This window comes from Adiantum capillus-veneris, chromosome 5 (genome assembly GCF_014529385.1).
Source record: "Adiantum capillus-veneris isolate H3 chromosome 5, ASM1452938v2, whole genome shotgun sequence".
Lineage (NCBI taxonomy): Eukaryota > Viridiplantae > Streptophyta > Polypodiopsida > Polypodiales > Pteridaceae > Adiantum > Adiantum capillus-veneris.
The window spans coordinates 9,238,410-9,265,890 of NC_140935.1; the positions used below are offsets into that span (position 1 = coordinate 9,238,410).

The window sequence follows — 27,481 nt, forward strand, 5'->3', positions numbered from 1 at the left end:
GGCGTCAGTCTTTGGGACCTATATCTCTATGCACGGAACTCCGTCGGGCCAGTGTCGAATCAATGTGAACTGTGAATTTTTCTAAAGTTTTATTTGTGTTGTCGCGGTAGATTCTCGACTTGGAGTGTCCAAGTCTGTTACACGAAGACTCGTGAGCAGAGACTTGCGAGCAACCTTCGGACTCTTCCCAGGTCCCAGTTTGCCCCCTATGAAGCTTCAGCCTCGGACAGTGTAAGATTGATTAGTTTCTCCAATAGAGTCTACTTGTTTCTTTTATGGAAAATGGATGCCTTGACATTCAATTTGCATTTGTACAAATGAATGTTGCTACGACTCTTTGCTGGCCTTTGTCATAAAGTATTTGGTAGTGCTGAAAAATGCTTGTTCTTTAAGTTTTCTGTGCTGTGTAAGGGACATTTTTTACTCTTTTGTCATTGAAAGGGCAATGTTAAATTTTTCCTTTCTATCCAGAAGGGCATACTTCTTACATACCTGTCTTTTGACATTTTGAGTTGCCTGTCAAATCCTAACACTGACCTCGGTTGCGGAGGGTGGTTGCCAGCTAGGAGAATCATGAGGGGGCTATGTTAGGTTGCTAGCCCAACCGATATCATTGTCGAGAGTTGAACAGACATGCATGCAGGGGGAGAGAGAGAGAGAGAGAGAGAGAGAGAGAGAGTTGAGAGAGAGAGAGAGAGAGATGTGCGCAGACCACACACAAGAAACTTCCAAAAAACACTACAAGAGGTTGTGTGCTCTTGTGACGCTGTTAGCGACGGAAAAATACACTGGGTTTTTATAACCCCGGCGTCGCTAAAAACCGTCGCTAATAGCGTCGCTACGAGAGCGTCGCTATAAGTGTCGCTATATAGAGACGGTCATAGCAATGGTTATAGCGACGTTTACACAGAAGTCTATAGCGACGCTCATAGCGACGCTACAGAGCCATAAATAGCGACGGTTATAGCGACGCCCGAGAGAATTTTTTTTTGGTGACAGGGCATTGAATGCCTGCCACCCATCAAGCATATTGTACTTGATTCACTTTTTAAAAAAAGTGCAAGGGTAGATAATAGACCCAAATAGTCACCCACAAGACGCATTGTTTGCAAAATTGACAAGCATAAAATTTGACAATTGTACACATCATAGGCAAAATGAATTGATTGGCAAATGTAATAATGACAATTGTACAACATCATAGGCATAAAGAATTGATTGGCAAAATGAACTGCGGGTGAAAAATGTAATAATATACATGGTTCAAAAAGACGTATAAAATCCGTTTCATGATACTAAGCTATGAGAAACCCTAAACTAATGCTATTTAGCTACGGCTAAACTGACGTCGTCTAATCAGACGTCTCATCGCGTCCAAGCGGCGTATCTGTCGGATTCTGCAAAAAAAGACAATAAGACAGCTTTCAGTAAGTATAAACATATAACGACATTTATAAAACAATACAAAAAATAGAAAAGAGTAAACCCTAATACTAACCATGCCGCCGCGAGAACTTAGAATGTCGATCAGGGCGTTTAAGCCCTTCCTGCCTGCGTACTCGCGCGCTCGTACGGTGTGGGATCACGTCCTGTCATCGACCACTGTCAAAACATACAAAGATTTCATTATGTTAGAATTAAAACTCATAAATCCTAAACTATCGAACATAAAGAGCAATGCGAAAACACTTACAAAATCGGCCTCAAATGATGCCCACCATCGCTCCCCAAGTGGTGCGAGCTCCCTGCCTCTACTCGCGCTCTGGCTGCATCCTTTTGTTGCTTCCACTTGTCGGGATTCTCGCGCGCTGCTTTTTTCGCATTCTTCCAATCTTCTTTGGCCAGCCAATCTGGCCTGTTCCACCCATGCTTGATTGCTTTTTGCACTTCGGAACGCTTGTGTTTGCAGTATTCGCGCATTCGAATCTTCATCAGGTCTTCATTGAAGCGTTGATCCCGTGTTGGAACGGGAAACTCATCATGAAGTATGCTGATGACTTTGTTTTTAAATCACTTGGTACTTCACTCCATTTGTTTAGTATGTAGTGTCTAAACAGCTGAGAGCAAAGACCACGCATGCGCGAGATCACCTTCTTGCCGTCATCATCCATGATGATGCCGCCGCTGAAGTCGACGGAGTAAGGCAAGCCCTCTGGACGGTGACGAGTGAACCTGGGTGTCCCGACAGGGGTCTCTAGAGGCGTGTCGATGGGGGTACGGACGTCAGGTGTCTCCACCGGCGTCTGGGCCCGAAGCGAGGAGTGTCGAGTGGGGTGGCTCCTGGCGGAGTAGGTAGAGGTGTGTAGCTGCTAGGAACAGTCAGCCGTGCAAAACCTGGCGTAGATGGCGATGATGTGGCCTCGTTGGGAATGTGCTCTGCATGATCATCCCCCGAGCTGTCAGAGGCTACATCTTGTGGGCTCACATATGCTGCTTGACCAAAGCGCCTGCGAACACGTCTATTGGGTTGCAAGATTGCTGCTTGTTGGCCAGCGTCAGAGTCCGACGAGTTATAATTGGCAACAACTCGATCTATAATAGATGGATCGAACTCGCCAAATTCGCGAGCGTGCTGCAAAGAAACACGTCTTGTCCGTCGCACAGCATGCTTGCATTGATTACAAGGATATAAGACCTCGTTGAGAGATAGGTGTTTCGGTTGGACGGTCCCACATCCTCGTCACTACTCATAATGAGGATAAAAATCTTATAACCTGGACAAAAAATTTAATATTCTATTGGCATTCTTCGTCTTATCTCTCTCTCTCTCTCTCTCTCTCTCTCTCTCTCTCTCTCTCTACCTCACATCCTCTAGTCATGTCCAATCCCCGCACACCTCGGTCTAGAGGTGCACGGAGATCAGAACCACCGGGTTATAATCTCGTCTTTATTGGTCAATACCTATATTTGTGGGTACAAGAAATCTACAGACCCACGTCTACATGATACTGCATGTAGTGGACAAAACCCCTTTGCCTCTTCTCTAGCTGTAGCACTTCACAGCATCTTAACATCTTTTCACAGTAGATCTTTTCACTGTTTGTCTAACTCTAAACCCTAAACCGTTAGTAATTCTTGCGTGGACTCGATCTAACCTAAATAAGCGTAAATCTAAATAAACGTAAATCTAACTAAAAATAAACTTAAATCTAATTTAACGTAAGTCTATATCTAACCTAATCTTTAACGTCTTTTGGGATAGTTTCCTACGACGTTAAAACTCTCTTCTTCTTGTGTGTGTGTGTGTGTGTGGTGTGGGTAAACCTAAATAAACCTAAGTCTAATCTAATATAACATAAATCTAAATCTAACGTAAATTATGCTGTATTAAAAACAAAGAACTAAACTAACAGGGATTATAAGAACCTTAAAACTGATTTAACACATAATTTTTCACATAACTCGGCAAGAGTTGGCATTTTCATCACTAAAGATGTGAGAGTTAACTTCCGGCGGTGACGCTGCCTCATCTCCATCCACATCTGACGACAGCAATTTGCCCTTTGGACCGTTCTTGCTCTTGTTACTAACTTTGAAGTTGCTGTTGAATGACTAGAGGTTGTCTAGATGGTCATTGTCGGGGATGTAGTGACTCTTGTCGCCTTGAAGATCCACCTTCTTCCCTATCTTCTAAAGACATTTCACCAGTACTTTTGGATCGACGGAGCCCACCATGAGTGAAGGTAGCAATACCCTATATTCCATTGAGGTCTTTCTTCACCCGCTTCATGCAGGCATCGCAGTCTATGGAGACCTAAATCTAATCTAATATAACGTAAATCTAAATCTAGCGTAAATAAACGTAAATCTAATTAAAAATAAACCTAAATATAATCTAATTTAACTTAAATAAACCTAAATCTAATTTAACGTAAGTCTACATCTAACCTAATCTTTAACGTCTTTTAGGATAGTTTCCTACGACGATATAACTCTCTTCTTCTTGTGTGTGTGCGCGTGTGTGTGCCAATAAAAAGAGATAAATGGTATAACCTTTCTATCACCCATGCCAAGTATGATAGATTGGTTATGCCATTTCCCTCTTGAATAATAGGTTTTGAGTTCAACTCCTCGTCGGCTAGATCTTTAGGTCTTTTAATTTTAATTAATTTCTTACGACATTAAATTAGTTTCTCTCTCAATATGTGTGCGTTTTTTTGTTTATGCATGTTTTCTCTCTCTTTTCCTCTCTCAATGTGTGCGTTTTTTGTTTATGCATGTTCTCTCTCTCTTTTCCTCTCTCAATGTGTGCGTTTTTTGTTTATGCATGCTCTCTCTCTCTTTTCATCTCTCAATGTGTGTGTGCATTCTTTGTTTATGTATGTGTGTGTGCGTTTTTGTTTATGTTTGTACTCTCTCTCTCTCTCTCTCTCTCTCTCTCTCTCAAAAACACTATGTGTGTGTGTGTGTGTGTGTGAGAGAGAGAGAGAGAGAGAGAGAGGGAGAGAGAAAGAGGGGAAGGGAACATGAGAGTGAGGAGAGGAAAGGAGCATACCTGGCTCTCCTTCCTCTCCTACGTGTGTGTGTGTGTGTGTGTGTGTGTGTGGAGAAAAGAGAGAGAGAGAGAGAGAGAGAGAGGGGGAGAGAGCGTTACCTGCTCTTTGCTTGAGGGCACCGAAAAACTCAGATCTGAGATCTGAGTTTTTGGGCGCTCTCTGTTATTTTTTTAGCCCAGCCGGCGTCGCTATGAGCATCGTAAATTTACTTGTAAATTTGCGACGCTCATAGCGACGCGGGGGAAATTTTTTTTTGAGCGTCGCTGTGTGAGCGTCGCTAATATGAATAGCCTCTTGTAGTGAAATGAGCCTCTCTCTAAGATATCCTACGTTCAGTACGTTCAATACTCTCTCTCTATCCCTTTCCAGTTTCCTCCCTCAACCTCTCCGTTTCATCATTTTCTTGAGAGGCTTCGTGCTGCAAACAATGAATACCCACTACCCATCTGCCAATAAAAAATTAAGAAATAAAAAAATTTAACTCTCCTTTCTTGTTAGCAAAAAGGGGAGTCTTCGCCATGGCCTCACCCCTTTGGGATAGGCCAAAAACCACCATCACCACCATGATGTTCTCAACACGATGTATACAGCTCATGAACATAACCAAATGAACCACCTGTAGTGGGAGGCCCAAGAAAATGACGCCACATAGAGAGAGAGAGAGAGAGAGAATCGAAACGTTGGCAAATCCGTATCACATGTGTTGCACCGCGAGAATAAATGTCCCAACAACCAAAGCATGTTGAGCAGAGGAGAAGGCTAGAACACTATGAGCACATTATAAGAGATTCATGCCACATCATTCTACTACATACGATATCTTAATATCATGGGTAGGATTCATGCCACAGCCGGCCAAGTCAACAATTTTCGTAGACTAAGTACAAGCATGGAGCATTGCTACAGTACATTGAGTCTAAGACTGTCTCTCTAAATTTTTCATGGCAATACCGGCCTTCATGAGTGGCTACTGCAACTCTTAATCTTATACCTCCACATGCATTGTACCTACAACACCTTCTGCCTCTGATTGTCTGTGTGTGTACTCTACTCATCTCTGATGCTCTCTTGCTACATAGGAAATGCAAGCATGCAGATAATTGCAATGCACCTCCAGGACCCCGCGCTCTCCCCATTGTGGGCCACTTGCACCTGCTTGGACTCAAACCACGATCACTCCTTCTACCACACGAGCAAATCATATGGCCCCCTTAATCTGTCCCTCCACCTCGGCTCCTTTCCCGCCATTGTCGCCTCCTCTCCTGATGTCGGTATTTCAAGGGTTGATTAGCGAAGGCGATATTCAAAAGCTAATCGACTCTCCTAGCCAATGACTTTCTTGACCTGCTCTTTACGTTGATACCATTAAGCTTCAGCTGACGGATGCCAATTTAAGGGCCATTCTCATGGTAAGACATTTATAATTTTTTCTTCAATTCTAGGTGGGGTAGAGAGGAAGACTAAGAAGTCTACTCGAGTGTAGACATCGGACAGGCAATGGAGTACACGTAAGGCACTGGTTGTGAGTGGATAAAGCTTGGTGCAGCTAGTCCGAGCAGATTGGAGGTTCTGTACGTTGTGGCATGGATCCAGTTGCAGGCAACGAGAGGGAGAAAGGGAGGAGAGAGACCAAGGAGAGAAGAAAAGACACAGAGGTTAAAGTGGGGGGCAAGATAGCCGCCTCTTTTCTCTTTGTTTCTTAAAACAAGAAAATTTTTTAGGCTCCCAAAATTTTAAACTTAACTTCTTGATATCCCTCTAAAAGTAGTAAAAGGGGCTATCTCTACCTAACCCAACTTTGAAACTAGAAATTTATAGGTAGGCCTCGTGATTTCATCACTTGTTTTGGTTACATGTTGTTGCAAAGTGTTTGAAAAGCACAATGTTGTTTGCTTTCTTTTTTGCATAGTGTGAATATTGTAGAATTTGTGGCCATACTACAGTAGTAATATCCTATTTTCTCTCGTGCGAAAATTGATTTGCATCAGTTATGCAAAAATCAATAGTAACGTAATAAGCTGTAATGTTTTCATGCCAAGCTTTAGGTCACGCTTGCTTCAACCCATAAATTGCTTTCTTCAAGAATAATATGCATTCTTGGAATGTCTCGCATCCTCTCATATCCTTTTGGATGCTCCGTATACAACTATTCTTGCAAGTCACCATGCAAGAAATCATTATTTACATCCATTTAATGCAAAACCCAACCATTTACTTTAGCTGCTACAATAATGGTACATAGGTTGAATGTCATAAGCAATGCCAGAAGTCTATGCATAGCCCTTTACTATCAATCTAGCTTTGTATCCACTTACTAAGCCATTTTCATTGTGCTTCACCTTGTAAGCCTACATCAAATCATATTCTTACCTTTTGGCAATGGCACCAAATCCCATATATTATAAGCATGAAGAGTCTCCACCTCCTCGATCATCCATAGCTTGATTCCACTTTGGATCTCCCACAACATCCTCAAAACAAGTAAGCTCTACATCTTGCACAATCTTTGACATATATGCACAATAATGAGCCATATAACTATCACAAGTTATTATTTGCATAGAATGTCTCACTCTCCTAGATCCACATGGTTTAGAATCACTCAATCTCCAAGATCCACATGGTTTAGAATAATGAGCCATATAACTATCACAAGTTATTATTTGCATAGAATGTCTCACTCTCCTAGATCCACATGGTTTAGAATCACTCAATCTCCAAGATCCACATGGTTTAGAATCACTACTAAGTGCCCTATTTTTTGGTTGCATCCTTCTTGCACCCAGACTCCTCACATAGAGTATACCAAACTCCTCATCAAGACTTTATTCTGAGCCACTTAAATCACCATCATCAAGATCTGCACTCAAACTTTGTATCCTTGGAGCATCATCGACCTTTTCTTTCCATTTCCTTGGTGCAATTGATGAACTTGCAAGACTTAATCTCTCACGTAGCCTGTTGCTCCATGGATTCTCAGCACGATAGAATTGTAGTATGTGGATCGTATAGTTCTGGAGCAATCCACGATCGCTTTTTGCAATCTCTGCTTTCCCTACTCTCTGTGCCTCCATAATTGCAGGGTCCGACTATCCGCTTGGATACAGATAATTAATTGACATGCGCTTGGCTGAGATTTTGAGCGTCATTCCTTAGTCAATGGTGCCAACATGGGGTTATATGTGCGAGTAAAGTCCAACATTATGTTGAACAGATGTAGGTCGATGTGTACTTGTCAGGACAAGGGTCCTACGGGGCAAGGCCCAACCTAGGGGGTTAGGGATCTAGGCCAAGGGCCTGGACTGGGGACCAGTGCGGACTGGGGATCCGCTTAGGGCAAGTGCTAGGAGCTAGCCTATATAAGGGGCGGTAGGGAGGAGGATCCTATGTTCAGTTACCCTAGGTCTTACACTGGTATCAGAGCAAGGTGGAGAGGAAGGGGGAAGGTGGAGCCATGGTGGAGGAGAAGGCATGGAGCTCTCTCTCTCTCAAGCATGGATCTCTTTCTTTCTCCCTCTCTTTCAAAATGTCCCTCTCTCCGGAGTCGTTTCTCTCTCCCTCGTTTTCCAGAGCAGGCCGTGCATGGTCTTGCAAGACCATGCAAGCCATGGGGTTCAAAGTCGGGGACGAGGCACACAGTGTGTGCATGAACCCCTGTCAAGCCGAGGCGACGAGGAAGTGGACCCCGTGTGCAGGACCTCTTGAGGCGAGGGGAGCGGGGTGTGTCGACCGGCTCCAAATCAGCCGTAGTATAGCTTGACAGGAGCGCTTGGCCGAGCTGAGGAGATCCCGTCACTAGGGCGGGTGCAAAGGAGCCATGCAGAGCGACTAGCAGGCGACCCTGCTCTCGGCAGCGCTACAGAGAAGCCATCGCCAGCATTTATTTTTGTTTTTTGTTTTTGGGGTTCACAAGCGGGCGGTCGAAGTTTGCAAACCTTTACCCTAAGGGCCTTAGCCCATAGTAGCGACACCTCGTAGCATGCGCAGGATTTCAAGCCATGGCCGGAACGCATGTGCGATTTTTCCAAAATGCTTCCCTATGGAAGGCACGAAGCACAATTGTCCAAGGGCCACTTGAAGCTCAAGGCGCCAAGCACAGTCAATTTGCACTCCAATATGTCCAACCTACGCAACAAGATGGTCAAACCTAGATATTGACAGATCCCATCATGCCTTGACAAAGACGATTATGCTGATTGATTCGACGATCTTCGATGTGTTGATTGTGGTACTTGAGCATGGATCACGATTCAGTAGTGAACATTCGTACGGATACGAAAAGCATGGCATGCATGCTCATGCAAGGCACTGGCTATGGTTGCATGACATAGTCCAAAGTCAATTTCCCAGCAGGTATGCAGAGTCCCTTTCGCATTTTTGTCTTTTTATTTGTGTAAATTGTCACAAGTTGAAGAAATTTCAAGCAAGAAGTAGAGAAGGAGCATCGGCGTGAGTATTTACTCATGCAAGTGCATGAAGCCGGCAAGTCAGGTCGGTATAAGTTAGTAATACGGTATGCGAAATCTTTTGCATTTGTTTTGGTAAAGTTTTTGGAACATATTGCATCGCTATGTCGTGCACCAGACGTGCGTACCCTTTATGACGGAAAAGCACAAGCACGGCTTGTGACAATTACCGTAAGCGCCAAAAATTTGATTGGGTTAAAGATTGGAATCAAGCAAGGCTTGAGTACCAACCGCCTTGCTCCGCAGCACGGCTTCACAGTGGTTTCCTTTTGATGCAAAAAGTATAGCCAATTTTCCATGTTTTGTAATCTCAAGGAGATTAGCACATCCTACTGCTTGACTTGATGCAGGAGGCCAGTTCTTCGGCATGGCCGACTCCTTCTCCATGTTTTCTAGAAGCTGCCAGAGGCTGCTAGCCCAACATTACTGTCTGATTTCAGCTGAAATTACTCGACAAGGTCGATTCTTTATGTCCTTCTGTATGTCAACAATCGCCTCAGTTGGCTATCAGCAAGGCTTCAATTTATGCATCTTGCAGTGAAACTGCCCACGGTTTGGCATATGCTATGCACATACTAACTTGGGAGGGATTTGAAAATATGCTTACAAGCTAGTTTAGTATGTGCCAGACGGGTGCATAGGATATATGAGGGCGTCTGTGCTGATATGGCTATGAGCCGGTTTGGAATCGGTTTTTTCCTTCCAAATATTGGGACCACATGTTACCACAACGACCAGTGGTTTGACAATTTAATGCGAAGCAAGGCTTCTCCCTTGTGTCAAGGTACAACCCAATGACTTGGCATCACAGGCAGTGACACACAAGTTTGGAAAACTAGACAAATAGGAATATCAGCTCACAGAATTCCTACCAGTCTAAACTGTTCAAGGCACTTATGGTTTTGGTTCTCACGTTGAGGCCATCACTCTTGCCGAGGGCTTCAACATCTGTCTACAAGGTATGCTAACCAGGTGGCATAAAGTCCACCGCTTCAAAGATTACGCTTCCGCTATCACACTCGCAACTCTGTCCAGGAGGACAGATTAAGGATAATTCTAGGACTTATTTCACGGGTAATCACGACCCTTGCAAGGTAGGTGGATCGGAATGAGTTTTGTATTTTTCTGTTACCTCTCTCGATGCGAGAGTGTCATACCGGAAAACTGGGGAATGCTTATACGATAAGATGCAATTCAAGCATAAGATGTCTGAGAGCACACATGAGCCTAGCATGCTCTTCTTTTCTCGCTTTTTCTTATTCTTTCAAGAATAACGAAACTCTTCTATGAAGCTATTGATACATATTCTGCTCGTGAGTCAGTTTGATCCAAGGTGCTCTAACTCACAACTAGCACGTGGCTAAGATGCTACTCAAATTAGTCTTCATCGGTTCGTCGATTGAACACTATTTTTCATAAGGGCTATGAGCCAAACAGGCTAAGAGCCGATGTCAGGACAAGGGTAAGACCCAACTATTGGCATTCTTTGGGTGATTGTTGTCAAGATATACCCAAGGAAGTACACATCGACGTTAATGGACAAGCAAGAGTCTTGTCCTTACGGATGTTTAGGGTGTCATTTTTGCACTATATGTTTCTAGTGCGATGCTCAAGTTGAGTTTTTGATACTCTTGCACTTACATCAACTGATCTATACCATGGAGTCTAGAGGCAGCACATAGTTGAGACATCATGGCTGTTAATACGAGCTAGACATCTGACTTATGTGGATTTCTTGCTCTCACTATAGCACTACGGCGTGTCTATGGACATACTTTTTGGAACCCGGGTAAAGACCCGGCGGGTGATTGTTACATCACCCCATAGGCATTAAGGATCACAGTTTGATCTGCATTGAGGATCACAGTTGATCTCTCCCAGTTATACTTTCAAGGAAAGAATTCTGCAATCTACCAAACACGATAGCGGACAGACACACTTTCCAAGTTGATTCCAATCATTTTGTACACGATTGCCTATGTTGGTTATCGTTACCTACTAGTTGCACAGTTCTACAAAGGATCTTACCAAGGCGGTTGACTACGTAGCTTCTACTCAACGGGTTTGGATTGTGAAGGCAACACCCAAGGTTTCTAGTGCAATGTTGCTTGTTTTTTTTCAAATGTGGACGACGTGTTCCTCTCCATTTGAATAGCGGTAGGTGTACATTACGTTCAAATCTCAAGGTACGCATCTATTGATTTGGTGTTATTCCATTTTTAGTATGATTTGCTTGGTTTTTCAAGACGTCTAAGTATGCTTGAATGTTACAGAGCCATGCCAAGGGCATGTCGGCACAAAGTATTTGGGCCAAGTGTCCAATCTATCTTTCTGTCTTATGCTGTTACGAACCTACTTGTAGGGTTCAATTTGGCAAATGTTGTCACATGGGATACAACATGGTCTAGGAACTCAAGGAGTTCAGTTTAGCCAGTGTGGAGCAAACTAATGAGGGTCCTCTCACTCTTGTCGCGGAGTGTTTTCCAGTACCTCCACACACAAGTACATCTTGTACTTGAAGGATGTTCTTTTTTACAAATCCTTACATGAGACATATTCCACATGTGGAGAATATGAGTCTCTGGACTGACACTGGCGTCATTATTTCAATTATGTGTCACGACAAAGTCCCTAGGTGCTGGTCACATCTGTTTTCTGGACCATTTCTAGCACGACGTATCAGGAGCAATTTCGTGGCCAGAAATGACTTGTTAAGGTACAAGTACTGCTAAACAACATTACAGATGGTTGTTTATACATATAGCAAGGCTATAAGTTGTTAATGAAAAAGTTTCATTGTGTGTACCTAGAAGTGATCAATGTTTTACCTTCTATTGCCATTCAGACGTTTCAGCAAGGTTTGCAAAAGATTGCGACTGAAAGTATTTAGTTTCTTTTTAGAACTATTTACATTCTTTTTTAATGTGTGCTACGCGCATCACATTTTGCATAAGTATCGGCAAGGCTCACCGTGAATATACAGGTTCGGATCTGTTTCTTGCTAAATGCATGCACACTAGGTGTTCTGTCTTCTCTACTTACCCTACACATATGCAAAGTGTGGTGCAATTCCATCATGAAAAAGGCCTCTGTTTTAGCATTGGAATGTGCATGTGTGTGTGTGTGTGTGTGTGTGTGTGTGTGTTTTATGTGTTTATTTCTTGTGTTTATATCAAGAATGTTTAGATTTGAAGAACACCAATTAGCGAAAGATAGACTCTCGTCTTTGAGAGCTTTCGAGGAGGTTTGTAGAAGATAGACTCTCAATTAAGAGAGCTTCCAAAATCTCACAAAAGAGGGAAAAATCCTCTTAGCAATTAGAAAGTAGTTTTCTATCTCCCTCACTCAGAAGCAGAAAAAGAACAAGAAAGAATTGAGGATGGGCGTTTGCCATGTTTCTGTGCTAGTAAAGATTCTCCCTTACCCTTAGTAATAAATATATTTTCTTTATGGGGGAGACCAGCCCATCTTTTGGTCCCCAATGATGTGTCAAGATTTTCTCTCACTTCTCAATTCTCTTGAGTATATGAAGTTATTTTAAATGTTAGTTTACGCTTTTGTCTTTTGTGACATTATCCAAGTCTATACATTGGAACACGCGAATATAGACATGAGTAGATCGATTTAGCCATCAAGCACATTTTATACGGATCAAAAAGAATATTAAAGCATACCATATGGAAACCCTCTTTATCTCATAGGTCTTTAATTACCATGGCTTACCAGCATCTATAGTATGCAATAGAGATCCAAGAAAGATCAATAATTTTTGGGAGGGTCTTGTGCCTACCTTCAAGGCAGGTGATCCTACGAAGCCTGGGAGATACCATACTATTATGATTCAGCACACATTGGCACGATTGTACACATCTATCCTTGAGCAACATTTGATCATATGGGCAAAGAGAGGGGGGTACGATAGCAGCACATCCAATGTGGTTTCAAGAGAGGCTTCTCTACTCTTGACCATATATTGGCACTCAGAGCCACCATTAAGGAGGGTAGGACACATGGGAGACGGATTTATTGTAGCTTTGTGGATTTTTGCAAAGCATTTGACATGATGCCCAGATCTAGATAGATACGCAAACTATTGGAGATGGGAGTGCCCAAAGAGTTGATTTGGGGGATCATGGCTCTATACAGATCAATGTTGGGACATGTATGCACTTTACAAGGATATCTGATTTAGTGCACTCTACTATTGGGATGAAACAAGGTTGTCCGTTGTCCCCCACTCTATTTGGTGTGTAAATAGATGAGGTTTTTAATTACATTGACAAAGAGGGTGACAGAGGTGCCCAGGTTGCATGGTCATGGATTCCATTTATATGATGATGATATTGGGTTGATCTAAAATTCATCAGAGGGTATGCAACAACGTCTAGATGCATCACATAGCTTTGCGGATGATACTGGATTGTCTGGAAACCTTGGTAAAACCACCACACCGTAGTGGATTAGGAGATCAAAAATTACATTCACTTATGGTCTAGAGATTGTGGAGTACACAATGCATACACTTATCTTGCGGAAGTCTTCACTGGGCCAAGGTTTTCTTTAAAGAGAGCAACAGAGACTAGTCTGACCAAAGCATATACAACCTTGGGAGAATTGGAGAAGATGTGTTCGCAGGTTGAATTCCAGGAACCCTGAACAAATCTCTAGCTCTTTGATACCTTGGTAGCTTCACTATGCTCTATGGGGTTTAAATTTGGGGAAGATGGATTTCCATAAAGATGGTTTTCTATAAAGAGCATATTCTCCAACTCACATTTGACCCAACTATATGGATACACATCTATCTCATTGGTTATGGTATGTCATTGGTCAGATACAAACATCTTCACACCCGCTTGATGTTGAGACTAGTTGATTCAAAGTGATACCACCAGAATATGCCGCCTATGCCATATTGAGCCAGAGACCGAGATACATTATATATGTCAGTGCAAAGTGAATTATGAGATACAGGATCATTTCCACTGTCTATTTCAAGAAGGCTTTAGACCCTTTTTCAGAGTGATGAGCTATCAAGACCAAAAATTTACCATACTGTATCTACTTACGTTACCAAGACGAAGAGAAAATTCATTGAGGAGATTTGAAGAGAGACAATCCTAGAGATAGATTACTAATTTCTTCATACGAGACACTCGATAGATAGAGGACCAACCACTACTACAAAGCTCAGCTCATACTTACACACACGGTACTCTCATAGATCCCCGAGACATTCACTAAGTAAAATTTTCTTAATAATCCCTTATACCCCCATTGTACACATGAATTTGTAAATTTACAAGAAATCAAAATCCCTTCTATTGAACGCACATGCTATGTTACATATACTTTAGTGAACTCCTCGAGCATTGGAGATAGTGTAAGGTGTAGCAAAATTGAAACAATTAAGATCTAGGTTTTGCACTTTCACAAATCCTTTTCTTTCTTTCCTTGCATTAGTGATTCCTTTTAGCTTGAATGATGGTTCCTTTTACTTTTCTAGAAAGAGAGGGAATAAAAGAGTGCGTTAGAGATGTGGAGAGAGAGAGAGAGAGAGAGAGAGAGAGAGAGAGAGAGAGAGAGAGAGAGGTGAATGACACATGATGGGGTCCCAACCAACCCTCTCAAGGGGCCCCCACACTGTTGCCTATTTGCTTTAGATTGTGTAAATAGAATGTACACACATGCAATACCTCAAGTGCAAACTCTACTGACTCGAATGGGGAATGTCGCCAGGGTAACCCCTCGGGACGAGGCACCTTCAAGGTTGATTTGAAGCACCTTTGGATTGATTGTAGATGGCCACCAAGGGGAAAATCTGGTGCTGAATTGTGCTCCCAATGTGAGAGGAATAAAGGGGGGGAAATACAGAGCTTGATTATGACAATGATGGACAACAATGGAACCCTCGATGCCAGCGAGGGAATGGCTGAGAGGATGCTCAATGGGTTGCCGACCGGACTGCATGTTTGAAGGATGTCACTTGCTGATCTCGCACGTCTCCATGACAAAGATGGGTTGAAAAAAAAAATGTTGACTGATCTAAAATGCTCTCGCTGGCGCTAGGACTCAATCTACCGTAAATGGTGAATTTTTGTTGCCCAAAACACTGGTGCTAGCTGGCTGAATTTGCTAACGTTGAAATCTGCAAAAATGTTGGGCTGATCTTTGGCGATGGCTTATCTGATCCAAAACGCTGGCTCTACTACTACCTTTATAGAGCAAGATACTAGTTATAAACTTTTTAAGAAGTAGGTAGGGTAAACTGTCCACCACCCCACCAACTTAAATCATTAAAAAAAATAATTTATAAGTTTTTGACCAAGGCCAGGTTTCAAGTGAAACTGTCGCACATTTGTCCACTTGGAAATCTGATTGATGCAAGGAATGGCTCGTTGAATTCCTGTAACCTAAAACTACATGCACGTCATGCCAGATGCCCATCGTAGTGTTATAACATTTGTCAAAATGCGTGTACAAACCGTTTACGCAAGAGGGTTCCAAAACTAGAAAACCTGGACTCGTCCAGACATGCAAGTCCTCAAGTAGGCTCACAAAAATGTCTGTAGTAATTCTCCTAGGATTCTAGACACTCCTATCTAGAAAGAAGGGAAAAACTAGATCTAGAAGCCGATGAAGCATGTCCATGTGGCACACAGCCATGTGCATGGGACATCCCCACTTGCTTAAGGTGAGGTAATTGTACCAAACTCCATGCACTACATAAAAATGGCCTCAGATGAAGTTCCTTCTAGATGATGTTCTACACATCGACTTTTAAGAGAGAGGCTCCCGTGGATGATGTGGAAATGTCCAAACCACAAGGATGGTGATAATGCATCTACTCGCAAACAATGGACTACCTCCTGGATCAATGATTCCCTTGTTACAATAAACTTTGTTGCCCCAACTCAGATGGTGTGAACCACACTGTAAACTGGATGGATGCTCATTAAGCGAATGGCGGGATATGCAAATGCCGATGTCCACAAGGGTTGCCGGCCAGCCTATGCTGCCCCTACGTGGGAAGATTGGTGAGAGCAACGCCAAATGGGAGATAAAGATGGATATGTCCTTTGGAATGCCCACGAATCATGGCAAGTACTCTGTATGATGTCTCATGAAACCGCCAAGTAGCTCCTTAAAGATAGAGGCTCCTCTTGGGGCTTTGACTAAATTTCCATATGATGGAAGCTCTAGATGAATCCTCATCTCTACAACGGGATGTGGCTGCGAATTTAGGATCACGATGCTTGCAAACTCCCGCGGCATTTCCCTCCGATTGGAACCCTTGGCTCTGGACTGATAGCTACCAATCAGATGGTGTGGACCCGATGTGCTGCCAAAGATGCGTACAGATCAATGACGATGCAATGCCTCTTCTGGAATGATGGAATTCTCCAAGAAAAATGGGAGATATGGTTCTTCAAACGTTGCCAAGACTCCAAAGCTAATAGGTTGATCTGGATGGCGCCTTCCTTTGTCGTCATAGGCTGCTAACAAATCTTGATACTCGCAATCAACAACTTCATGTTTCCAATTCATGTCTTCAATGATACGATCTGCCATGTCGAAGAATTTATGATTGCAAATATCCATGCTCGAGGTGGTAGAGCGTGCACACCAAGTCAACTACCCTCTAGGCGAGTCGCACAAGCACACCACAGCTATAACCCCGGTATATAGTGTTTGCATTTCCTACGCTCAAGGCGCATTGTCGTACGCACAATGGCGGGCTCACAAAATTACCGGTACTAATCCTCATAGAATTCTAGACACTCATATCTAGGAAGAAGGAGAAAACTGGCTATGGAAGTCGATGAAGCATGTCCACGTGGCACACATAGCCATGTGCACGTGACAACTAGGGAGATCAAGATGCTTGCAACTGAGGAGAAGAGCTTCACAGCATCAACAGAGACTACAATAGAGGATTCAAGCCATATTGTCTCGATATCTAGAGTACAAATGAGGATAGATTCATGACCCATTATATCACCCTCTTGTATTGGGCACCCAACGTATCAGTGATCATACATATCCCACACAGTTCTAGCTTGTAGCACTTCTAGATTCACTTTAGCATCTCTTTTTTGTACCCAGACATGGTATCAGATTCACCAGCTTGTAACAGATTGTTCTCATCGATCGTTTTGGCCATTTGAAGACGTTAATATATCATTTCATCTCTCTCTCTCTCTCTCTCTCTCAGAAATGCTCTCTAATATTACATTTTTATAATGATGTACTCTCTCTCTCTCTCTCTCTCTCTCTCTCTCTCTCTCTCTCTCTCAAGTGTGGTAGATTGGTTATGCTATTTTCCTCTTGAATAACAGGTCTTGAGTTCAACTCTCCTCGTAGGATAGCTCTTTAAGGTCTCTTAGGATAGTTTCCTAAGTTTAAATTCTCTTCATCTTCTCTCTCTCTCTCTCTCTCTCTCTCTCTCTCACACACACACACACACACACACACACACACACAATTGTAGTAGTGAACTATAGCAACATACCTTGCTCTCCTACTTGCTTGAATCTCCTTGCGCTACTGCTATCGGCATTACACAAAAGCTATTTTTATTTGAAGTGTGGCTCAAAAGGAACTCTGAAAAGTAGCATCTTAAAATAGCTTCGACAAGTTTAAGAATTGTGTACAACATTTCATAGGCTCCACGCCTATATCACTCCATGCAAGTAAGGAGTGCCAACAAATAAAGAGGCCTCCAGCCATTTCAAATCTTCATATTGCTAGCGGAAGGCTCCTCTTGATCAACCCTTCAAGCACACCCTGTTGACTCCCTCTGAAGCATATACAAATAAAATCCGAATACACAACCGGATTTCCTCTTTTGCATACCTAACGCAGGTGGCACATGATTCACTTCTATACGCGCACACTTCCTGATTTCTTTTGCATACACTCAAATACTTATACATATAGATCCATGTACACACATGAAGATCCAAAGTCATTTGAGAGAAACATTTATCAAGAGGCATCACTATTTTCGGGCTCCTAGACAGGAGGGTCAAAGTCTTACAAACAATAGATTGAGCATCTTTATGAGGCAACCCTTACAAAAGGTTATTTAAAAGCATTTTACACTTATATGGCTAGCATATATCTACTGAGTAAGTTAAAGGTCACCCCTCAGTTTTCTTAATGAGGGCTTCAAATTCATCAACTAGCTCCTGTTGGCGCTGGGATGCAAGAGCTTGGACAACAGACAATTTCCATTCAATGACACTGTCGCCATAAAGAATTCTGGCAATGCCACAAATAGCTAGCAAGTCATCTTGCAAGAAATCGCCCTCCTTGACTGGGAAACGCAACATGGGGATTGTGAGCCTCCTGTATGTCACTTTCCCCACAAGGATCTTAGCTCTCTTGCTGAAGAATGGCTCATATAAGCGACTTGAACTAGACGTCATATTAAGTGCTTTGGCCTTAAGGTTCATGTTGCAGTTGATTTCTCTCTCAAACCACTGAAGCAATGCCTTGTCATCAAGGTTATACTTCGTCGAGAGAAAATCTGCTTCTTGTGTCTTCCCCTTTTTCTTTAGCTGCTCACACTTGACAACCACCTGTTTTTTGAAGGCTGCAACAGCCTCCAGAGAAATCTTGTTCTTCTGCCCTATCTCCAGGGTGCCAACTGGATCAACTTCAGCAACACCAAGCCAACCAATCCCAAGCACGACTACATGGACCTTCTTGCACCTCCCATGATCAATGTTTTGCATTGCAGCTATACATGCATGGTAGGCACTCTGGTAAAGAGCTTTTCCTAGCCAATCCACAAAACACTTCATCTCAAAAACAGCACCTGGCAGCTTTGGCTGCTTACGCGAAGTCAGATTGGCCAAGTAGCACCGCACATCAACTACTTCATGAACTTTCAAATTTGTACATCTTCATGACAAAAACTAGCCCCACAAAAGCTCCATCCTGACAAATCCGAGCCCTCTGACATGAAAGACGAGGCGAGTTGTTGAGATTGTTCCGACCCTTCATCCATCATGTCGATATCTATGCCTACGATGGTTTGCTCTAGTCCCACCATGACATGCCGGTCCTTGTGCTTAGGGTCCTCCCCATCAAGTAGTTCGCCAAGCCGAGGGGCCAGGTTTCCCAAAGCAGCAAGCAGAGAGCACATGACAGGCCTGTATTCCAATTCCTTGCTCATCTCACCACCACCTGAAAAACACTTCCCAACCTTCTGGGCTTCAAGAAACACTTGTTTCAAGAGGAAGGACGCAACCTTCCTATCGATTGTCTTCCCATGAAATTTGGAAACAACACCAGGCACCACTTCTACCAGCGGCTGCCAGAGGCCAAATTCATCTTCACCGGCCATGCTGCTAGCCTGCGTATAGCACCTGCTTCGGCGCGCCTTCACCTTCCAGATAAAACCTCAGTGATTGAAGCAGGGAATTTCATTCGCTGCTGCAGACGAGGGCAAGAGATCAAACGCTTGTCCGTGTTCAGCGCCCAAAAGTACCCGGACTTGCCTCTGTCTCGAGGGCCTCGTCACTATATGGCACAGCTCTGGCTCAGAGGGGATCTAGGGCCCAATTTTAGGGGGGGCGAGGCAGCTTTAATCTCAGCCATCGGATCGGGGTAAACTAGGGATGAACTAGGGGTGGGTGAACTAAGGGTGAACTAGGGCCGGGTAAACTAGGGTGTGATCATGTGCCATGCCAACATGGGCAGCGACGCGCGAGCGTGGTGGTAAGACATTCGTGTGGCAAACCGAGACGTCTCGGGTTCGACCCACACCCTATGAAGCGGGTGAACTAGGGGATGAACTAGGACTGAACTCGGGGTACCATTTTTGCTCCGATTTGCGTTTCTCTTTCCCACCATAGATCCCCCCCCTGGCTGGGGAGCCGTGTCATATAGTGACGAGGGGCCCAGGAGGGAAGGCTGCCCGTTCCTGTGGACGGTCTGAAAACTGAGCGCCTTTTCTTAAACCAATGGAGGCTCGCCACCTCGATTGAGAGTATAAAGGTCTAGGCAGTCCCTAAGGTAGAAGAAGCTCATGAGGCCAAAAACAATCCAACGTATCGTGTTGCTTGTGGGGCACTTTTTTTCGAGCCTTATTAAATGAGAGTATAGAGAGAGAGGGGCCTTCCATAGGCCATAGGTACCATCACACACCAAAGGATGGGGGGGTAATTATTAATATGAGGAAATCTAACTCAACCTATGATCTTTTCCTGGGAGGGAAGGTGTTCAAGAGCTAAGAGATCCTTATCGTAACTCAAATTGTTTGATTTTGCTTCTTTAAACAGATCTCAAAGGCGAGAAACTGTCGAGTGTTTGAAAATACAATGGGAATAGCTAGGTTCACAGGTTTAACTCAAGAAAGCAGGGGGGCGATTATTGTCATTGGTAAACGAATGACCACGGATAAGTGGAACACTGCTTGTGGCACAACAATGACTGACCCTATAACATTTAATGGTCTAGTAACTTGTGTGTAGCGGAAAATAGCATGAACATAGTGAGCATTTTATTAGAATAGATTCCTAATGAGAATAACAAGAGTGTTTGGGTGAAAAGAGCAACAAAAAGTATAACAACTAGTTAGATAGCATGAACAATACTTCAAAAGAGAGAGAAATAAGACAATTGACAACAATTGAGGACCGGATTTCCATGGAGCCGGTTCCTCCTCCAAAAGGCTTTGTATTATGGTTTCTCCCATCAAGAGAGACATTTTACAATACAATTCTTTGTGTTCTTCAATGCTAGCTAGTGCAATGAAGATGGAAACTTCAAGCACTTAGAAAAACACTTATCAAACACAACCTCAATTCCCTCACAGTCTTGGACCCAAGACCTCACACACCTTCGAAGATGGTGAGAGCTAGCGGGGTATGAGAGTAGATTGAGAGGAAGAAGGAGTACTCTTACGAGAAAGATGTACATCTCCTCACATAATCACTCATATTAGCATAGCTTAGCTTAGTAATTAGCATAGTAGAGGAGGTAAGTATGCATTGAAGCTTGGCTCTTGGTTGGATTTGCATCACAAAGCAAAGAGTTATTGGTGTAGGCCTCCCTTCTCACAAGCTTGGAGCAGGTGATAAGCTTTCCATTAAAGCTTGAGAAGGAGAGAGAGAGAGAGAGAGAGAGAGAGAGTCTTCTTGCTTCACACATGAGTTTGTGTGGATAATGCCTTGAGAAAATCAGTCCCCCCTCTCTCTCTTGGTCGACCCCTCTTGCTATTTGCTCATGATGCAACCCTATTGGCCCTTTCCAGGCTTAGCCAATGAGTATTAAGAAGCATAAGTGATAGCCTTCTGACATGTGTCCCCCTTTCCCCTTTGTGAGAGCTTTAGGTAATTAATAAATGCAACTAAACTCTCATTGGATCCCTTTGCCTCCTGGCCAATAGGAATCAGGCAAGCCATTAGGCTACTGAATGCTCATTGGACCCCTTGGGAGACTGTCCAATAGTCTTCTAGAGACCTTAATTCGTATTGGTTCTTTTATTAAGTGTTTTTAGATTAATTAAACTACATTTACTCTAGCCTAATTCTCATTGGTCCACCTCCATGGCCATCCAATAGGGATTGAGTACACCTTATGGGCATCTGGGCTAGGGAGCTGACATGTGTTCCTCTTTCCCCTTGTGTGTAAAGGAAGCTTGTGAGTGTGTGTATGTGTATTTCTCTCTCATCCCCTACTTCTTGGGCTCACCCCCTCCTTTGTAGGACTTGGGAAGGATGTTTAACACACATACAAAGCATCCAAATTTCCTAAGCTTAACCATTAGACACAACCTTTGAATTTTGGAACCTTAGCATTTTGGAAGTCTTAATGGGATGAACCTTAGGGTCTTTTAAGCCCATTTTTGCACATTATTTTTTTGCAGATGGCCCCCCCTTTGAATCCCTATTTTTCCTCCTTTGGATCCCTATTGTGGCCGGTCTGCCAGCTTAACGAATATTCTAGCTTTTTCTCCCCTGGCACTTCCCCATATTAAATGATCAGTTTAACATGAGAAAATCATTTAGGAGAATTATATATGAGTTATTATGACATTACCTCTCTCTTGAAATCATAGTCGTCCTCGACTATGGGGTAGAGAAGATAAAGCATATTCATTAGTCCTTTTCCTAGCAGGTAGAGGATCACTATGTTACCCTACGACATCATTGCAGAATGGATGACTAGTCCATTTGGCGCTTGAGAGCCTAAGCTGCCACAAGAATGTTTGAACATTAGTCCTATCAATATTTTATAGTAGAGTGACAAGCTCTACTTGGTGTTCGAGAGACGTTGTCTCCCCGCAAACCTGATCTAATCATGCATACTACTTCATTTTTGTGCACAATAAAGAAAAAGAGAGTCTTATAAGACAAAAACTTTGTTCATTTTTAATATTTGTACATTTGCTTACTCTTGGGAAGCATTGACAAGGTTTAGGTTATCCTTTGATTGTATGCCTTGCATTCATTTAGCATCTTCAAAATGATAATTCTTAAACTTAATAAGATATCATCAGATAATCTTACCACCTCTTAGTACCTTGTCTTCATGTCGGAGAATGGACTCGGGTTGCAGCACCTCTTCTTGGTCCTCTATCTTGGGTGGGTCTTCAATAATTGGTTCTTGGGGTGGCTCTCCTCGATCTTGGGTGGGTCTTCAATAGTTGGTTCTTGGGGTGGCTCTCCTTTGTAAGGCTTTAGTAGGCTCACATGGAAAGCATTGTGTATGAGCCAATGGCCATTTCATTGATTGGCCTAAGAATCTGGAAGGGACCGTAGTACCGTTTTTGCTAACCTAGCATAGTACTTTTGGTGTCTAGTAGGATTCTTGCCCGTCGTGTGCCTTAATTGAGCCTTGGGAAATTTGAGTAAGACCCAATCATTTTCTTTAAAGGCTTGGACTCTTTTGTGCTTGTCAGCAGCAGCCTTTTCCCTTTGCTGTGAGATAGAGATAGCATCCTTAATCTTTTGGAAAGATTCTTGTAGGTCTCGATTATACTGATCTGCAGCGAAGATCTTCCCGTGTACCTTAAGTAGCACGGGACTTCTTGATCTTCCCTCAATTACCTCCAAAGTTGCTTTTCCAGTGGAAGTATGTACAGTATTATTATAGGCATACTCCACTAAGGGTAAGTACTTCTCCCATTGGGATCTTTGATCTACTTCCGTTACATAGGTTTTTAGTAGATCGAGAATTGTTAGGTTAGCTATTTCACTTTGGCCATCCGTTTGCGGGTGATAGGCCGAAGAGAAGTTTAGCCTTGTTCCTAGATTCTCAAAGAGACCCTTCCAAAAATTACTCATCATTCTAGGATCTCTATCTGACACTATGAACATTAGCAAGCCATGGTACTTGAAGATTTGTGAAATGAAGAGGGTTTTCATTTGATGGGCTTTGATAGTCTTTTTGACACGTATAAAATTAGCTTGTTTACTGAACATGTCTACTATCGTCCATATTCTTGTATTCCCATGGATAGACTTAGGCAATCCAAAGATAAAATCCATGGATATGCTCTCCCATGGTGAATTAGGGATTGGCAAAGGTTGAGGCAATCCAGGTTGCTTCCCTCTATCAAACTTCGTCTTTTGGCATACCACACATTTAGAGACATACTCTTGTATGTTCGCTTTCATGGTAGGCCAATGGAAATATGTTTCAATCCCCTTTAGGGTAGACTTAATCCCTCTATGCCTCTCATAAGGAGGAGCATGATATTCATACAATACTTTCATACGGAGTGAGTTAGTAACGCATAGTCTATTGCCATAGAGAAGATAACCATCTTGTAAAGTAAATGGTTCCTCTTTCTTCCCTAGTGCAATGGCCAAAATCACATCTCTAAAATCGGGATCAATAGCATACTCATCTATCATAGAAGATAGATCATCCTGAGTTGCTATGGAAACTGCATTCACTCTCGGCCGTCTTGAGAGTGCATCGGCTAGTTGATTATGCTTGCCAGTCATGTGAGCAATATGAAAATGAAATTGTGAAAGGAAAATTTCCCACCTCATTTGTTTGTCGAAGAGCTTTGTTTGCGTCATGAAGTACTTAAGACTTTGGTGATCCGTTCACAGAATGAAAGGAGTCCCCAATAAATAGTGCTTCCGTGAGTCTAAGGCATGTAGAACTGCGAGGAGTTCCTTTTCATATATGCCTAGAGCTTGCTCAACAGGATCAAGCCTTCGACTTTCATAGGCTATGGTGTGTCCTTCTTGGAGCAAAACAGCTCCAAGGCAATCACCACAAGCATCACATTGGACCTCAAATGGCTTTGAGAGATCCAGTAGTGTAAGCACAGGTTGAGAGATAAGATTTTCTTTAAGCTTTTTGAAAGAATTGTTCTCCTTGGCAGACCATGTGTGGCTAACGTTTTTCTTTGTTAGGTCATGTAATGGTCCTGCTATTAGTGCAATCTTTTCTATGAAGCATCTATAGTATGCACACATACCTATAAAGCTTCTTAGTTCATGAAGATTCCTTGGTTTAGGCCATCCTTTTATTACCTCTAATTTTGATGGATCCATTTGGATGCCATCTTGAGAGATAATGTGACCTAAATATTGAAAACACCATATTATTCAATTTGGGAATCTCCCAATTCCCATTTTCAAAAGAAGCTTAAGATTTGACCAATGGCCAAATCTTAGCCAAATTTTTGAGAGCATGGTCTGGAAGAGCTTTTCAGGTACTACCTTATGGAAGTCTTTGGCCTTAAAAAAGTATTTGAGAATTTTCCACATGGCCAAATCTTCAAGACATTGGTAATTCCCACAATGGCTCTAAAGTCTCAAACTCTCTAATATAGTGTTTGAATCTCTTGTAAGAAAAATTCACTTTTCTTTCGATTAACATAAAGTTTATTCTCTCTTAGAACTTGAAATATTACCTGGAGTTGTTGCTTGTGTTCGTCTAATGAATTAGAGTAGATGATGATATCATCAAAGAACACTCTAGTAAAGGTTTGGTGAGGCCTAAATAGCTTCTCCATCAAGCGGTTGAATGCGGTTGGTGCATTGGTCAAGCCAAAAGGCATGACAACGTATTCGTAAACTCCAAACGTAGTGCGAAATGGGGTCTTTACAATGTCTTGATCAACTATCCTTATTTGATGATAGCCATTTTTTAGGTCAATCCTACTGAAGTAGGTGGATCCTTGTAGCTTATCAAATAGGTCTTCTACCCGTGGAACGGGAAACCTATTCTTGATAGTGATCCTATTTAGTGCTCTATAATTGACACACATATGATATGTGCCGTCTTTCTTTTGCACTAATAGCACAGGAGAACAAGATGGAGATGAGCTAGGCCTAACCATGCCCTTCTCAACTAACTCATGCACTTGCCGCATAATCTCCTCTTTTCAAGCTTGAGAAACTCTATAAGGAGGTTTATTAGGCTGTGAACTTCCTGGAAGAAGTTCAATTGCATGGTCATCATTGCCTCGTTTAGGAGGTAGCTCACAAGGGATGTCGTCAATAAAGACATCTTGAAACCCTTTGAGAAAATTGGATAATTGACTTATTGAAAGCTTGTGTATGTACAATGGGTATGGTGTTACCCATTTGCTTGGCATCTATGTACATATCTTTGTTTCTGAACCTAAAGTAGATTCTTATTTCAGGGAATTTAACATGGTAGCCATGCGATCAAACCATGGTGCCCCTAGGATTACATCCTCATGCTTGAGAGGAGAGATAAAGAAGTTCTCTTTGTCCACATAGCTTTGGACATGGAGCCTCAATTTCCTCATTAAGGGAATGAGTGAAGCTTCTTGCCCCTTGAAAGCACCGTCTGCAGGTAGGACATCTCCCATCTCGTAAGCTTGTATGCCTAGCTTGGTGGCCAACTCTGTGGATATGAAATTGTGAGTAGAACCAGGGTCAAAGAGAATAAAAGCATCATGTTCTCTTACCTTTCCCCAAGCATGGCATAGAGGAGATCCTTTGTGGTGAGTTTCCTCCTCTTGGATTTTGACCAAGGTAGCTCTAGGAGGTTCATGGCAGGTGTTCTTTTGGGGACAAGCACGATACGCATGCCCTTGCTCGCCGCACTTGAAACATCGGTTATCCTTGCGATAACGCTCAAGCTCTTTAGGAGAGAGTTTTTTTTTTGCCTTTGTAAACTTCCTTCTCCTTAGCTTTGTTGGAATTGCCCTTAGGAGACTTTTGGACATTGTCCTTCACCTTAGGCTCATTGGAACCCTTGTTTTCCATGGGGTTATAATTTCTCTTAGCCCTTGTTTGGAAATTGATTTGAGAAGCCACCATAGTATGGTGTATAACCGCCGATATGGTGTGTGGCCTTTGGGAGTTGACATACTCCGCCATTTCTTCAATTAAGCCCGCACAAAATTGTTGCTTTTGCTCTCCAAAATCCAACTTTTTGAAGATAGTGGCTTTGAGTTGTAGGTCCCAAAACTTGTCTACATTTTGTGAATGGATTCATAAGGAGAGAGCTTCAAGCTTCACCATTCGGTGAGTACTTTGTCTTTGGCATCGGTGCCCAAAAACTGCTTCATACTGGAAGCTCTTAAAGCTTTCCATGTTCGTGGAGCTTCACTGTTGGCCCGTAGGCTAGACCACCATTGCCTGGAGGACTTTTGAAAGTGCATAGCTACATGGCTTAGCTTAGAGGACTCCGTGAAGCCCTCATCTCCAAAGGCCGCATCGAATTGTTGGATGAAGGCCAAGACTTTGTCTGTAGCACCAAAGGTGCCATCGTAGGTAAGGAAAGAGATACCGCCTTCTCTCCCTCTTTGAACTTCTTGAGCTTGGATGACCTCTTCCATGCGGCATAGGATTTCCTAGGGCCTCTTCTTTTTGATGGTTCAAAAGTTACACCATCACTTTCTTCAGAAGATGACGAATTTGAGGAAGATGGAGAAGAGGGTGACCTCTTTCTTGCCTTTTTCTTGCCTTGATCTTCTTTGTCTTCACCATCACTTTCATAAGAGGAAGAGGATGAAGAAGATGGAGAAAGAGGGTGTCCTCTTTCTTGCCTTTTTCTTCTCTTGCTTTTTTTCATCCCTCTTTGAAATATGGTGTGGAGAAGCATGCCATGGTCTTCTCCATTTTGGAGGTGATGGAGAGCGTTTATCTCGTCACCTTTGTGGAGCCATCTCCCCCGAGGTGGCAGGAGACTCGCTTCTTTCTCGTTCCTTTGGTGGAGGCTCTTGAATTCTCCTTTGGGAAGGAGATGCATCATCAAGAAGCAAATTTTTGAGCCCTTCATATGGATCCTCTTCTTTTTCCCGAATCGGAGAGAGGCCTCTTTTGGAAGTTTCACAAGGAGGATTCCTAGGTACTCTCTTGTCATGGTGGGGATCTTGGAGAATCCCATCAGCACGAAGCTGCCGTTGCACTTCACTTTGGAGGGATGGATTGCCATGGCTTGTTGAAGCCTAGAAACAGAGTAGTTAACAAGCATAGGGGCATCGATAGTAGCCTGTTCATTAGCAAAATCAAAGCTATCAACATTAATTTCACTCTCTTTACTATTGTCAGCCATTCTAACAAC

At 42.9% G+C, this 27,481-nt stretch overlaps 1 protein-coding gene across 1 annotated transcript; it reads right to left on the minus strand.

The window, feature by feature from the left end:
* Positions 1-17,586: 17,586 nt before the first annotated feature.
* On the minus strand, positions 17,587-18,773 carry LOC147456859 (uncharacterized). Its single transcript, XM_086513465.1, has one exon. It carries the CDS (start codon positions 18,769-18,771, stop codon positions 18,106-18,108), a length of 666 nt encoding a protein of 221 aa, XP_086369591.1. The 5' UTR covers positions 18,772-18,773; the 3' UTR covers positions 17,587-18,105.
* Positions 18,774-27,481: the final 8,708 nt, after the last annotated feature.

Coding starts and splice junctions, on each gene's coding strand:
- LOC147456859 (XM_086513465.1), bottom strand. CDS start 18,771: ATGAAGTGTTTTGTGGATTGGCTAGGAAAAGCTCTTTACCAGAGTGCC.